The following is a 15,640-nucleotide window of genomic DNA, read 5'->3' as shown; positions in this document are numbered from 1 at the left end:
AAAACCACTACACACAAACCAATGAAGCACTGGGTTTTTCAATCCAAACAATTCAAGCAATTCTCATGCTTCAGCCCCCCTGTAGCTGGCTTACAGGTGAGCGCCACCACATCCGGCTAATTTTTGTATTTTTAGCAGAGACAGGGATTCACCATGTTGGCCAGGCTGGTCTCGAACTCATGAACTCAGGTGAGCCTCCCGCCTCAGCCTCCCAAAGTACTACAATTACAGGCATGAGCCACCATGCCCAGCCACACCTGACTTTTGAGAAGGAGTCACTCAGGGGTGAAGAGAGGTGGTAAAAGGATCCCGGAAGCCATGCAGACCCCCCAGCCCTGGCGTCCATCACCTGATCCCCGAGCCTAGGACACCCAGCAGCCCAGAGCTGCACGGGCTGCATTCCTTTCTCTGGTTAACAAAAGGGATCTGAGTGTAAGGGGCCACACCAGGAAATTCCAGCCTAGGACAGGGTTTTCCTTCTCACCCTCTCCAGGTTCACAGGGGTTACAGGTGCCAGATCTGGCTTACGTCTCTGGGAATAAAGCAAGCGATCCGTCTACCAATGTCCCAAGTAAATGATCCCCTGGCTCCACGCTGAGATCTCTAAACACCAAGGTACTCACAGAGCCAGACCCTTCTCAGGTGGCCCGCTTTCAAGCCCCAAGACCCAGTTCTCACCACATCCTCCCTGGCAAGATCAAAGTGTACAGATGAATAAATAAAACTTGTACAATTAAAACCTGCCCAGCATGTACTCAGGGCTAGGGCACAGCTTATCATGACACATATCTCACTGAATTCTCAGAAAATGCTCTGGGTGAAAAATGGAGGCTCCAGTCAGGCACAGTGGCTCATGCCTGTAATCCCAGCACTTTGGGAGGCCAAGGTAGGTGGACTGCTTGAGCTCAGGAGCTTGAGAACAGCCTGGGCAACATGGCGAGATATCATCTCTACAAAAAAAATATACATATATTAGCCAGGTGTGGTGGCACGTGCCTGTAGTCCCAGCTACTAGGGAGGCTGAGGTGGGAGGATCACTCCAGCCTAGGAGATGGAGGTTGCAGTGAGCCGAGATCATGCCACTGCACTCCAGCCTGGACAAAAGAGTGACACCCTGTCTCAAAAAATAAATAAATAAATAAAATGGAGGCTCCCGGTGAGGCATGAAGGGACTTCATGGACAGCCCTTGAGGTTCCCACCCTGGTCTCCCTGCCTTCACTCTTGTCCCTAAATATCCACCTTCCCCAGGGCAGCCTGGGTTGTTATGAACCAGAACTCAGCTGGGTGTGGTGGCTCACACCTGTAATCCCAGCTATTTGGGAGGCTGAGGCAGGAGGACTGCTTGAAGCCAAGAGTTGGAGACCAGCCTGGGCAACACAGTGAGACCTGTCTCTATACATATGTAACTAACCTGCACATGGTGCACATGTACCCTAAAACTTAAAGTATAATAATAATAAAATAAAATAAATTTTAAAAGGCCAGGCGCAGTGGCTCACACCTGTAATCCCAGCACTTTGGGAGGCCGAGGCAGGCAGATCACCTGAGGTCAGGAGTTTGACACTAGACTGACCAACATGGAGAAACCCCATCTCTACTAAAAATACACAATTAGCCGGGCGTGGTGGTACATTCCTGTAATCCCAGCTACTCGGGAGGCTGAGGCAGGAAAATCGCTTGAACCCAGGGGGTGGAGGCTGCAGTGAGCCAAGACAGCACCACTGCACTCCAGCCTAAGCAACAAGAGCAAAATTCCATCTCAAAAAAATAAATATAAAATATAAAATTAATTAATTAATTAATCAGCCAGGCATGGTGGTGTGCACCTGTAATCCCAGCTACTCCGGAGGATGAGGTGGGAGGACTGCTTGAGCCCGGAATTTCCAGGCTGCAATGAGCTGTGATCATGCCACTGCCATCCAGCCTGGGCAACAGAGCAAGACCCTGTCTCTAAAATACATACATACATACATACATACAAACAAACAAACAAACAAACAACAGAACTCACGTCACACCACTGCCCTGCAGAAAACCTGCCCCCCTGTGTTCTCACTGCACCTAGAATCCCACCCTAACTCTCAGAGGAGACCCCTGCAAATCCTTCTCCTGCTTCATCTCCTCCCTTTCTCCCCCTCACTCACTTTCAAGCCACACGAGCCCCCTGATGCACCACGAGCGTCCTCAGAGCCTTTGCACTGGCTGCTCCCTCTACCTGGAAAGCCCTTCCTTCCCCAGATACACACAAGGCTCACTCCCTCCGATGCAGGTCTCTGCTCAAATGTGACCTTCTCAAAACAATCATACATGGTCAGCTGGGCATGTTGAACAAAAGCACTTCAAAAAGCAGTAACACTCAGGATGCCAGAGGCTCGGAAACAGCCAGAGATAGACTTAGGGAGGGACGGGCACATGCTCACCAAGGGTCATGGCCGCACTGGGTAGAACTTTGACCACTGTATCTAAAACACCTCCCTCAGCCGGACACAGTAGCTCATGCCTGTAATCCCAGCACTTTGGGAGGCCAAGGCAGGAGGATCACTTGAGATTAGAAGTTTAAGACCAGCCTGGCCAACACGGTGAAACCCCGTCTCTACTAAAAATACAAAAATTAGTCAGGCGTGGTGGCATGCACCTGTAATCCCAGCACTTTGGGAGACCGGGGCAGAAGAATTGCTTGAACCCGAGAGGCAGAGGTTGCAGTGAGCCGAGATCACACTACTGTATTCCACGCTGGGTAACAGAGTGAGACTCCATCTCAAAAAAAAAAAAAAAAGAAAAAGAACACACACACACACACACACGCTTCCTCGGTTACTCTCACCCTCATTTCCTCATTTTTACCTCACCCCAACACTATCATTCTCCAAAGCGTCTTGTCAATGCATGTTTCACAACCAGCGTCCTGTCTCCCATATAGAAGGTCGATGGCACCCAACTAGAGTGTGTCTCTTTTGTTCCACTCTCTGAACCCTCAGAGACTAAACATCGCTAAGCACAAAAGCAGCAGTCAGTTTCATCTGCTCAGTAGATTAAGGGCCAGGCCAGTGGAGGAGCTTCTGGATTCAAACTCTGTCCTCCTCCCAAGGCTGTGATATTGGCCTCTCCCACGGTGTCTCCAGCAACCTGCTCCTCTGACAAGCTCCACGGGACACAAAGGTGGGCACCCGTCTTCCATGAGAGGAAGCCGAGCCACGTGATCAGCAGAGGCGTGGATGATGAGGAATGCTGAAGCCCACACTACAAATGTGGCCTGCTTAGCGGGGGGGGGGGGGGGGGGATGCTGCAGGTGAGGCTGAAGGAATCCAGATGAGATGGGTGATGTTAGGGGTCAAGTTGACTGGGTTAAGGGATACCCAGATTGCTTGCTGTTAAAGTGTTATTTCTGGGTGTGTCTGTGAGGGTGTTTCCAGACGAGACTGGCATTTGAATGAGTGGACTGACTAAGGAAGATCCATCCTCGCCCCATGTGGGTGGCACCGCCCAATCAGCAGAGGGTCCGGACACAACAAAAAGTCAGAGTAATGGCAAGTGCAGGCGCTCTCTCTTCTGCAGCCGGGATGTCATCCTCTCCCACCCTTGAACATCAGAACTCCAGGATTTCTGGCCTCTGGACTCTGGGACTTACCCAATGACTCCAGGTTCTCAGGCCTTTGACTATGGACTGAGAATTCCACCATCACCTTCCCTGGGTCTGAGACTTTTGGACTTGGCCTGAGCCATGCTACCAGCTTCCTGGGTTCTCCAGGTTGCAGATGACCTAGGGTGGGACTTCTCAGCCTCCATAATCACATGATCCAGTTTCCCTAGTAGATCCCCTCTCACCCTCCATCCATCCATCCATCCATCATCTATCAATCATCCATCCATCTATCATCTATCCATCTACCTACCATGTATACATCCACCAACTATCTATCCGTCTATCATCTACCTATCATCTATCATCTATCAATCTATCATCCATCTATCTATCATCCATCCATCCATCCATCCTACTAGTTCTGTCTCCATGAAGAACTGTAATAAACAGGGACCCCACCTTTGCCTGCCAAAAACCTTCAACTGGGTCATGGACATGGGCCATTTCCTTACAATGTTCAGTCACAGAGGCCCAAGCTCTATCTGCCTCCCACGAGACAATTTCTCCCATCACCTGGACCACCCAAACAGCCTCCGACCGGAGTCACGAGGTCCACTGCTGATGTCCTAGTGGCTGGCACATGGATGTCCAGATTCCCACCCATCATCTGGGTCTGACTGAAGGCCTGTATCCTGGGCATCCCCGGAACAGAATGAGGAACAGAACCCCAGTCTGGGGTTTTCCCCTGTAAGGCCAATGGGTCTGTGGGGAATCCAATGCACCACACTGGCCCCCCCCATCACAGTTTATCGTAATAAACTTACCCCAGAAGAGGCAACAGGAACAAAAACAGCCATTCTACTACCCCCATGGCCGCAATCCACTGCCCCCATGTCACCCGCAATTTCATGTTCCAGCTCGTCCAGGCTCGAGACAAGTCTTATGTCCTTGTTTAATTGGCAGCTGCTTTTCTTTCTTATTGTTACATAGAATAATAACGCATCGTGCAACTAATGGCGTCTCAGATTTGATGAGTTAAGGTATGTGCAGGGGAGGCCCTGGCCTGATTCCCGAAAGAATGACAGAGGTGGTGTAGTGGGGCACGCCTTACATAGGGGGTAGAGCCTAAAATCCAGTACAGCCAAAATCACCCTCAAATGGGGCTTCTTTGGCTAAACAGACTTACATGGTCAGCTGGGCATGTTGCATAGAACATTCAAACAGCAAGAACATGCAGGATGCCAGATGCTCAGAAAGAGACAGAAAAAAGTGAGACTGACTCAAGGAGGGATAGTCACGCGCCATGGCAAACAGCATCAACTGCCTGTTTGGACAACATTTCTCTTCTTTTTTTTTTTTTTTGAGACGGAGTCTCACTCTGTCTCCCAGGCTAGTATGCAGTGGCGCAATCTCAGCTCACTGCAACCTCAGCCTCCTGGGTTCAAGTGATTCTCCTGCCTCAGCCTCCCGAGTAGCTAGGATTACAGGCACCTGCCACCATGCCTAGCTAATTTTTGTATTTTTAGTAGAGACAGGGTTTCGCCATGTTGGCCAGGCTGGTCTCAAACTCCCGACCAAGTGATCCGCCTGCCTTGGCCTCCCAAAGTGCTAGGATTAGACATGAGAGCCACCACACCCAGCTCCTTTCTTCTTTTCTCTGCCCAGTTGCTTTAATGACATGTGAGATCCTACCCCATTTGGCAGAAAAGCAAACTGAGGCCAGGAGGAGAAGTGAGGCATCTTGCCCAGAACCACAAAGCTAGTAACAGCACTGCCAGGGCCCCATCCTGGATTCAGGCCACAGTAGTGGAAAGGAGGTGACCGGGGCATCCTGGAGGACAAGGAAACTCACACTTACTTCCTAGTCTTGGCGCATTCCTTCTTCCACTTCTTTACCAAAACAGGCACGACTTGTTCCGACGTGTCCTCCTTGTTTAAAGACCAGAGGTCACTGCCCTCCAGGGGCTGGCGGTAGCCCCGGACAATCAACCTGGGGCCAAGACACAAGGGGGTTAGGCAATGAGAGTCAATGAGAGGAGGAGGAGGAGGAGGAGGAGGACGGGACTCACTCATTCCACACGCCTGCTGATGCTGCTCCCCTCTGCAGCACAGCTGCCTGCTGCAAATGAAGGCAGCCATGCAGCTTGGGAAGTCAGAATGCGGATGGACATTTGCATATATTACAAGCTAATTACAGCTCATTCTGTTGGGTCATGCAGGAAAAATGGCTTTTTTTTTTTAGTGGTGCACACAAAAGACTTAGGAAAAAAAGATGATTTAGGAGCGAAGTATCAGGACAGCTCTTTTTTATTTTTTATTATTCATTCATTCATTTATTTATTTGGAGAGAGGGTCTCGCTGTGTCACCCGGGATGGAGTACAGTGGTGCGATCGCAGCTCCCTGCAGCCTCCAGCTCCCGGTCTAGAGTGGTTCTCCCATCTCAGCCTCCCGAGTAGCTGGGACTTTGGGTGTAAGCCATTATGACTGGGTAATTTTTTTTTTATTTTTTATTTTTGTAGAGACATGAGTCTCCCTATGTTGCCCAAGGTGGTCTTGAACCTCCGGGCTCAAGCAACCCTCCCACCTTGGCCTCCCGAAGTCTTGGAATTATAGGCATAAGCCACCGTGCCCCGCCAACTTTTTAAAATTTTAAATTAAAAAGGCTGATATGGGCCAGGCACGGTAGCTCATGTCTATAATCCCAGCACTCTGGGAGGCCGAAGTGGGAGGATTTTGTGAGCCCTGGAGTTCAAGACCAGCCTGGGCAACATAGGGAGACTATCTCTACAAAAAGTAAAATAAAAAAATTAGCCAGTCATGATGGCTCGCACCTGTAGTCCCAGCTACTCGGGAGGCTGAGGTGCCAGGATTGCTCAAGGCCAGGAGGTGGAGGCTGCAAAGAGCCGTCATTGTGCCACTGCACTCCAGCCTGGGCAACAGAGTCAGACCCTATAAAAAGAAAAAAAAAATAGGCTGAAGGAAAAAATTAAAAAATAAAAAGGCTGACATGACAAAGCATTAGTAAGCATGAAATCTGGGTGATGAGATTATTTAGTTTTATTATATTAATCTTTCTATGTGACTCCATCCAGGCTGGAGTGTAATGGCACCATCTCAGCGCACTGCAACCTCTGCCTCCTGTATTCTAGCAATTCTCCTGCCTCACCCTCCCAAGTAGCTGGGATTACAGGCGTGTGCTGCCGGGCTAATTTCTGTATTGTTAGTGGAGACAGGGTTTCACCATGGAGGCCAGGCTGGTCTCGAACTCCTGACCTCAGGTGATCCACCCACCTTGGCCTCTGAAAGTGCTAACATTACAGGCATGAGCCACCGTGCCCAGCAGACTAAACACTTTTATAATAGAAGGTAAAATACTTTCATCTTTTGTTCTAAAATAATTTCAAACTTATAGAAAAATTACTCAAATCATACTAAGAATTCACTCAACTCAACCATTGTTAACACGTTGCCACGTTTGCAGTATCATTCTGTCTGTATCCATTGACATGCACACACAAACACACACACACATGCAAACACATCATCTTTTTCTGAACCATTTAAACAGTTAAAGGCCTGGCATGGTGGCTCACACCTGTAATCTCAGCACCTTGGGAGGCTGACGTCGGTGGATCACCTGAAGTCAGGAGTTTGAGACCAGCCTGGACAACATAGTGAAACTCCATCTCTTCTAAAAATACAAAAATTAGCTGGATGTGGTGGCAGGTCCCTGTAATCCCAGCTACTCAGGAGGCTGAGACAGGAGAATCTCTTGAACCCAGGAGGCAGAGGTTGCGGAGAGCTGAGATCCTGCCACTGCACTCCACCCTGGACGACAGAGCAAGACTCCATCTCAAAAAAAAAAAAAAAAAAAAAAGTTAACATATAGCCTCTACATGCCTTTACCCCAAAAAAACTGGAGGTATTCCCTTCCAATCCAGGACATGCTCTTATGTAACTAGAGCACAATTTTCCAAAACAAGAATGAATGTCATTAGCATGCATCCGGTGTCCTGTAGTCATGAACAAATTACATCAACTGTCCCAGTGATGCTTTTTAATAGTAACTTCAAGAAATTATTTAAAACATCTAATTTTTTAAAACGATGTTTGTCATTAAGACAAGGATGAGACCGGGCATGGTGGTTCATGCCTGTAATCCCAGCACTCTGGAGGCTGAGGCGGGAGAATCACTTGAGCTCAGAAGCTGGAGACCAGCCTGGGCAACATGATGAAACCCCACCTCTACAGAAAGTACAAAAATCTGCTGGGCGTGGGGGAGTGTGCCTGTAACCCCAGCTACTCAGGAGGCTGAGGCAGGAGCATCACCTAAGCCCAGTAGATTGGGACTGCAGTGAGCTACAAGTGTGCCGCTGCACTCCAGCCTCAGCGACAGAGCGAAAGCCTGTCTCAAAAAAAAAAAAAAAAAAAAAAAAAAGATGATGCTTATTAGGGGCAAAAAAAGATTCTTCAAACAATCCCCACTAAGATGTTAACAATGGGCAGAAAAAGATATACAAAAAGAGGACCAGAAGGTAGCTGGGCATGGTGGCTCACACCTGTAATCCCAGCACTTTGGGAAGTCGATGCGGGTGGATCACCTGAGGTCAGGAGTTTCAAGACAAGCCTGGCCAACATGGCAAAACTCTGTCTCTACTAAAAATACAAAAAGTAGCCGGGCATGGTGGCGCAAGCCTGTAATCCCAGCTACCTGGGAGGCTGAGGCAGGAGAATCGCTTGAACCTGGGAGGCGGAGACTTGTAGTGAGCTGAGACTGACAGAGTAAGACTCCGTCTCAAAAAAAAGAAAGACGACCAGAAGAAGGCATACTAAAATGGTGACACTGGTTACCTCTAGATGTCTCCTGCACTGCTGATCTGCACATGTGGTTTTTTAACCCACACTTCCTGTGGTGAGACAGTATTATTTTTCTAAGGCGTGGGGAACAGGAGGGGGACAATGTCAATAATAACTATACCTAATATTTTAAAAACCCAAATCTGAAGCTAAAGCAAGAGCAGTCCAGCATATGGCTGTCCCAGGCAAAGCCTTCTGCAGAGGTGTCAGCTGCTCACGGCTCATGTGTTTATCACATTCAAGTTCACGGAACTGCCGGACAGAGTTGGTGTCTCTGAGACCACATGGCCAGCACAGGCAGATTCAAGACAACTCTGCAGAAGAGCAAAGGAGGGAGAAGTTGGGGAGGGGGAGCTGAGCATGTTCATTCATTCATTCATTCATTCATTCACTCCCCACCACCTCCCTGAGGTCTGGGGGGCCTGGCCTTACCCTGTGATCCACCAGAAGGTGATCCTCGACAGGAAGGAAGCGCTGGACTCTGGGCAGGGATTCTAGTGGAAAGAAAGCACAGGTTTGGGAGGAAGAGGGAAAGGAACGATTTGACTTTTCATCCAAGTCAGAGCTTAGCAAGTAGTCAGCTGCTCACTCTTCCTTCCAGAGGACTAGCGTCAGCTCCACACCATTCTGCACCCCAAAAGGACCCTCTCCTAATCCCCAGGAGAAAGAAACTCATGGCAGCTCTTCCAGTTTCAATCAACGGAGTGTCTACCATTTGCAACCACAATACAACATGCTATAGACCTGCCTTGTCTTCTATCCCCACAACAACCCTAGGAGCTGGTGTTAACATCATCCCTACTTCACTCATTCATTCAACAAATATTTTCTGAACACCTACTATGTGCTAGGCATTCTACAAGGTACTACAGGGTTGCCTTATATCCCCACGACAACCTCATGAGCGGGTATTACTTTGTCCCCACTTTACTCATTCAGTCACTGAATATTTATTGACCACCTACTATGTGCTGGACACTCTACCAAGAGCTTATATACTTGCATTATTTTATATCCTCATGGAATTCTATAAACATGGTATTACTATTATCTCCACTTCATTCATTCATTCATCCAACAAGTATTTCCTGAGCACAACCCTTGTGCCAAGCACCCTGCATACAAATCTAAACAAACAGAAATGACCCCTGCCTGTATGGAGCTTGTGGTCTACTGCAGTAATCGTCAGTAATACCTGCCAAGATTCTCTACTATTAGTAGCTAGCTCTTTTCTAAGTGCTTTACACAAACTACCTTATTTAATCTTCATCCTCACCTCATAAGATAAATAAAAAGTATTATATCATCCCTGTTTTGCAGTTAAAAGAAACTGGGCCTGTAATCCCAGCACTTTCGGAGGCCGAGGCAGGCAGATCATGAGGTCAAGAGATCGAGACCATCCTAGCCAACATGGTGAAACCCTGTCTCTCCTAAAAATATAAAAATTAGTTGGATGTGATGGCGGGCGCCTGTAGTTCCAGCTACTAGGGAGGCTGAGGCAAGAGAATCGCTTGAACCTGGGAGGCGGAGGTTGCAGTGAGCCATGATCGAACGACTGCACTACAGCCTGGCAACAGAGCAAGAGTGTCTCAAAATAAAAATAAAATAAAATTTAATTTAATTTAAAAACTGGGGACCAGAGATGAAAAGATTTGTTCAAGGTCCCACAGCTAAAAGCAGTGGAGTCAGGATGGGAGCCCCAAAGAGTCAGGCTCCAGAGAGAGACATGCATCAAATGATCACATGAACAAATGCAAAACTACAACTTCTGGGCCTTGATGTGTGTCCTGAAGGGAGAGAAATATTACCAATGAGACAAAGTAAGTGCATGGGGGCTGATCTGGTGTACGAAGGTCAGAGAAGGCTCCCCCAAGGAAGACAGTCAAGCTGGCACCTGAAGTGTGAGTAGAGGAGAACTAAGTAACAAGGAAAGGCAACGCATTCCCAACAGACAGCAGTGTGTGCAAAGGCCGGGTGGTAGAAGAAAGCATGGTAGACTCCAGGAACCAAGAAGGGGCCTGAGCAGTCTACACTGGAGGCTGTGCACAGTCTACACTGCAGGCCACACATTTTGGCCTTCATTCTAAGGGCAATGGGAAGTACTGAGAGATTCTAAGCAAGCTATCAAAGAACTTATTTCCCAGAGAAATGAAGATGAGCCCCAAGTCAACAACATGCAGGCAAGGAAAGGGACCGACACAGAGCTCCTGGGATGACAGACAAAGCCTGGCTTTCAACATGGATGCATCCAGGTCTAAATTCTGAAACACAAGCTTTAGCAGCAGAGGGAAGAGAGGTCACCATGCAGTAATGAAAGCTTTAGCCAAGGACTCCACTCAAAGTTCCAGCCTTGTGCAGATATAAGGCATTTACAGAGCCCGATAAGGTGGCATACTCTCGTCCAGTGGTTTTCCATTCAAGGCTGGGCGTGCTTTTTAAAAAATACTGTATCCTGGCTGGGTGTGGTGGCTCATGCCTGTAATCCCAGTACTTTGGGAGGCCAAGGCGTGCAGATCACTTGTGGTCAGGAGTTCGAGACCAGCCTAGGCAACATGATGAAACCTCGTCTCTACCAAAAATACAAAAAATTAGCTGGATGTGGTGGTGGGTGCCTGCAAGCTCAGCTACTCGGGAGGCTGAGGCAGAATTGCTTGAATCCATGAGGTGGAGGTTGCAGTGAGCTGAGATCGTGCCACTGCACTCCAGCCTAGGGACCCTGTCTCAATCAAAATAAAAATAAAATTTAAAAAAATACTGTATCCGGGCCCTACCAGCACCAGGCAATCTGATTAAGCTGGTTCTGGGTGCGACTGGGGCACTGAAGCTTTGTTTTTGTTTTAAACTTCCAGATTTTTCTTGGAAAAGTGGCTGGGCAGGAAATATGCAAGGTAAGCCAAGAACATCTTGTCACACCGGACAACAAGGAAACTAAGCATGAACAGGATTGTTAAAAGGCTCAAGAGCCAAGCAGAAGTGGCCCCTGCAGGCTAAAAGAGGGACAATTTGAGCTTTGACAAGGAGAATAAGTACAACAGGCTGAAACATACCAAGCAAGGTTTTTGTTTTGTTTTGTTTTGTTTTTTGAGATGGTCTCGCTCTGTCGCCCAGGCTGGAGTCCAGTGGCGTGATCTTGGCTCACTGCAAACTCCGCCTCCTGGGTTCAAGTGATCCTCCCGCCTCGGCCTCCCAAGTAGCTGGGATTACAAGCGTCAGCCACCACACTGGGCTAATGTTTGTATCTTTAGTAGAGATGGGGTTTCACCATGTTGGTGAACAGGCTGGTCTCAAACTCCTGACTCAAGTGATCTGCCCACCGTGGCTTCCCAAAGTGGTGGGATTACAGGCTTGGGCCACTGCGCCCGGCCTTTCATGTTTATATACACAAGTTTCATATTGACGCTGGAAATAAAGAGAAACATCTGATGTTGTCAGTGAACCAGGTCATTGTTTGAACACAGAAAAAGCGGAAAGAAACAAGTATTTTCTCCACCTTTCCCAAATGTACTCATTTGGTTCACCAGGGTTGGAGAAGGCTTCCCTGAGGAAAACAGTCATTTATTCGATCACTACAGAGTGATCAGTGATCAAAGAAATGAAGGGGAAACTCTTTTCCATAAAAAAAACCCAGCTAAAACATAAAGAATGATATCATAGAAGAATGAGCCATTGTACAAACACAATGGAGTACTGGAATATTCGATAATAATGAATTATTATTAAAGTTAGTATTACAGTCACATATACATGTTTTTTGTCAAGACAAGGTCTAGCTATATTGATCAGGCTGGTCTCAAACTCCTAGGCTTAAGTGATCCTCCTGCCTCAGCTTCCCAAAGTGCTGGAATTACAGGCATGAGCCATCACATGCAGCCCAACAGTTACAGTTTTTAAAATTCTTATCTTTCAGATGTTATCATTAGAGAAAGTGGAGCAATGAACATCAGGAACTCTGTTATTTTTGCAACTTTTTGTGAGTCAAACTATTGTGAAATAAAAAGTCATTAAAAATAAACAAATCCATGTCCTTCGGAGATACATATTAAAACGTTCACCTATGCAATGCATGGTAAAGAGCTCATGGCAGCTGGGCGCAGTGGCTCACACTTGTAACCCCAACACTTTGGGAGGCTGAGGCGGGAGAACTGCTTTGAGTTCAGGAGTTCGAGACCAGTCTGGGCAACATGGCAAGACCCTGTCTCTACAAAAAATATAAAAATTGGCCGGACATGGTGGCACGTGCCTGTAGTCCCAGCTACTCAAGAGGCTGAGGCACGAGAATGGCTTGAACCCGGGAGGCAGAGGTTGCAGCAAGCTGAGACTGTGCCATCGCACTCCAGCCTGGGTAATAGTGAGACCCTGTCTCAAAAATAAATAAAAAGAAAAGAAAAAGAGCTCATGGTAGTTCATTATCCTATGCTGTCTACTTTATGTTTCCATCATAAAAGGCTAAATAAAAAGCTCCTCCAGTGATTCGAATAGACAGCCAGGGCTAAGGATCAGGCTCCAGTCTGGGGCTCGGAGGGGTGATGAAGTTCCCAGCCCTGCCTGTCCACTGGAATCACCTAAGGAGTTTGTTAAGTGCCAAGTGCCTAGGGCCCTACCCCAGACCAACTAAATCAGCACCTCTAGGGGGAGGACCCTGACAGCCACAGATCTTTAATAAGATCATCAGATGCAGCCGGTGCATTCCAGACCAACTGAAGCCAAGTTCAGATCAGACCGTGGACCCGGACAGACCTGGGTTCTAATCCCAGCCCTGCTATATTCTAGCTAATGACCTTGGGCAAGTCCCTTCACCTCCAAGCCTCAGTTTTTACACCTGGAAAATGGGAGTCGTTTCTCCTACTGCTTGCTCAGCCTATCCCCCGGGACTGCCAGGAGGGACAAATGACATGAGGCCCATGGGACTGTGTCGTAAAGCGGAATTTCTCCAACCTAAGGCGTGGAGGTAGTGGTGTTTGCTTTGTAGGCTGGGTAGAAACACTGCATTGCAGGCTGGTTTTTCATCCGGAAGAGCTGACACCTTCTTGCCCACTCCCACAGTCAGTGGTTGGGTTATCAGGGAATTGCAAATCCATTTCACCTGCAGCCCAAGCCCTACCCACTGTGAAAGACCGAGGTGCTGGCTGGCATAGAGAGGAGGAAGGGGTGGGGCATGGCTGTCAATGATTCATTTATTTCTTGGTCAAATATATGGGCAGGACTTGCTTATAGGCCAGGATGTGGGTGAAGTGCCGTGGACGGAGCTGCAAACGAGACAGCGAGACCCCTGCCCCATTCAGCCTCCTGCCCTGGGGAAGATGGACAGTAAGTAAACCACGGTGCAAACAAATATATAATTACAATCAGAATTACAATCAGTGAGAGCTGCAACAAAGGAAAAAGGTCAGTCATTTGAGGCCTGATATCACCCCTTAATCACTGAGGGTTGAGGTAGGCAGAGGTTAACCAACCTTTTCTGGAAACGGCCGGCTGATAACAAAGGAACAAAGGAAAAAGAAGGCGGCAGGGGTGGAGGGGCAGCTTCTGTGTGAAGCAGTGCACAGCACGGGGCTAGCTGGCATGGCTCAATCCCAGCTTGCCATTTCCTAGCTGTGGGACCTTGGGTCAGTTCCTTGGTGGTGAAGATTAAATGAGATCAAACATGGTAAGTACTTAGAATAGTACCTGGCACAGAGTAACAGCCAAAGGAAGGGTAATATGAGTAGTAGTAATAATAATAGAAGCAGTGACAGTAGCCTCTGGTATATGGAAACATAAAACTGTACACCTTAAATATATTTTCGAGACAGGGTCTCGCTCTGTCACCCAGGCTGGAGCACGGTAGTGTAATCATAGCTCTTTGCAGCCTCCACTTCCCAGGTTCAAGTGATCCTCCCACCTCAGCCCCCCAGGTAGCTGGGACTACAGACGCACACCACAACACCCAGCTAATTTTTGTATTTTTTGTAGAGACAGGATTTCACTCTATTGCTTGAGCTAGTCTCGAATTCCTGAGCTCAAGTGATCCATCTGCCTCGGCCTTCCAAAGTCCTGGGATTATAGGCATGAACCACCGTGCCCAACCTATATACCATTTTTATTTGTCAATATACATCAATAAAGCTCAAGTGTTTGGGGGGGAAAAAACCCAGTGGGTTCACAATACACCACTATACCAGATGCTTTATATATCAGAAGCATCTATGGCCCACAGACCAGCTATTTATAAGTAAAGTTTCATTGGAACAGTCACACCCATTCATTTATGTATTATAAATGAATATGGCAGCTTTTGAGCTACACAGCAGAGTTAGGGGTTGCCACAGACAGTGTATGGGATGCAAAGCCTAAAGTATTTATCAGCCAGCCCTTTCCAGAAAAGGTTGGCTAACCTCTGCCTACCTCAACCCCCACAACATACTAAGACACAGTGATTAAGGGGTGAAATCAGGCCTCAAATGACAGTCTTTTGCCTGCAAATCCAGTCTTCTTCAGCCTTGGCATCAACGCGCAGGATAGAGACAGCCAGGGGAGGCTTGAAATGCAGCCCATATCCAGCTTAACAAGACCCTCAAATCCTAATCTTCCCTCAGCCCAGTAAAACTAAGTCCCCAGCCACTGGTAGAAAACCTGCCCTGCAAATGCAACAAGGACATTGACAGACAGAACACTGCACAGTTTTTTGTTTTTTTGTGTTTTGAGACTGAGTCTCACTCTGTCGCCCAGGCTGGAGTGCAGTGGCCCGATCTCGGCTCACTGCAACCTCCACCTCCCAGGTTCAAGTAATTCTCCTGCCTCAGCCTCCTGACTAGCTGGGATTATAGGCACCTGCCACCACACCCGGCTAATTTTTGGATTTTTTGATAGAGATGGGGTTTCACCATGTTGGCTAGGCTGGTCTCGAACTCCTGACCTCAACTGATCCGCCTACCTCGGCCTCACAAAGCGCTGGGATTACAGGCATGACCCACCGCGCCCAGCCATTGCCGTTTCTAATTTGCACACTCAAAGAGCTTTGTCAAATTCTTCTCCTCAGGCCGCCTCTCTTCTATGGATCTAAACACAGATTTTCAGATTATCTCAAGTTACCGATAGGGAGGCCAACACAGGGTCCCCCCTTCACTGGCAAAAAAAAAAAAAAAGGAAACAGCTTTTTTTTTTTTTTGGAGACGGTTTCACTCTCATCGCCCAGGCTGGAGCGCAATGGTGCATTCTC

The 15,640-nt window shown here is 47.9% G+C and overlaps 1 protein-coding gene across 1 annotated transcript in view; it reads right to left on the bottom strand.

Moving 5' to 3' along the window:
- The window catches only part of LOC115933079 (titin-like), a 135,926-nt gene that overhangs the window by 84,213 nt on the left and 36,073 nt on the right, over positions 1–15,640 (bottom strand). Inside the window, 2 exon segments of the mRNA XM_063699593.1 lie at positions 5,443–5,574; positions 8,875–8,936. Of these exon segments, the coding sequence (XP_063555663.1) occupies positions 5,443–5,574; positions 8,875–8,936 (194 nt within the window).

This window comes from Gorilla gorilla, chromosome 18 (genome assembly GCF_029281585.2).
Source record: "Gorilla gorilla gorilla isolate KB3781 chromosome 18, NHGRI_mGorGor1-v2.1_pri, whole genome shotgun sequence".
In the NCBI taxonomy this organism is placed as follows: domain Eukaryota; kingdom Metazoa; phylum Chordata; class Mammalia; order Primates; family Hominidae; genus Gorilla; species Gorilla gorilla.
Note: the sequence above shows the minus strand (reverse complement) of the source record. Positions and strands in the feature narration are given on the sequence as shown.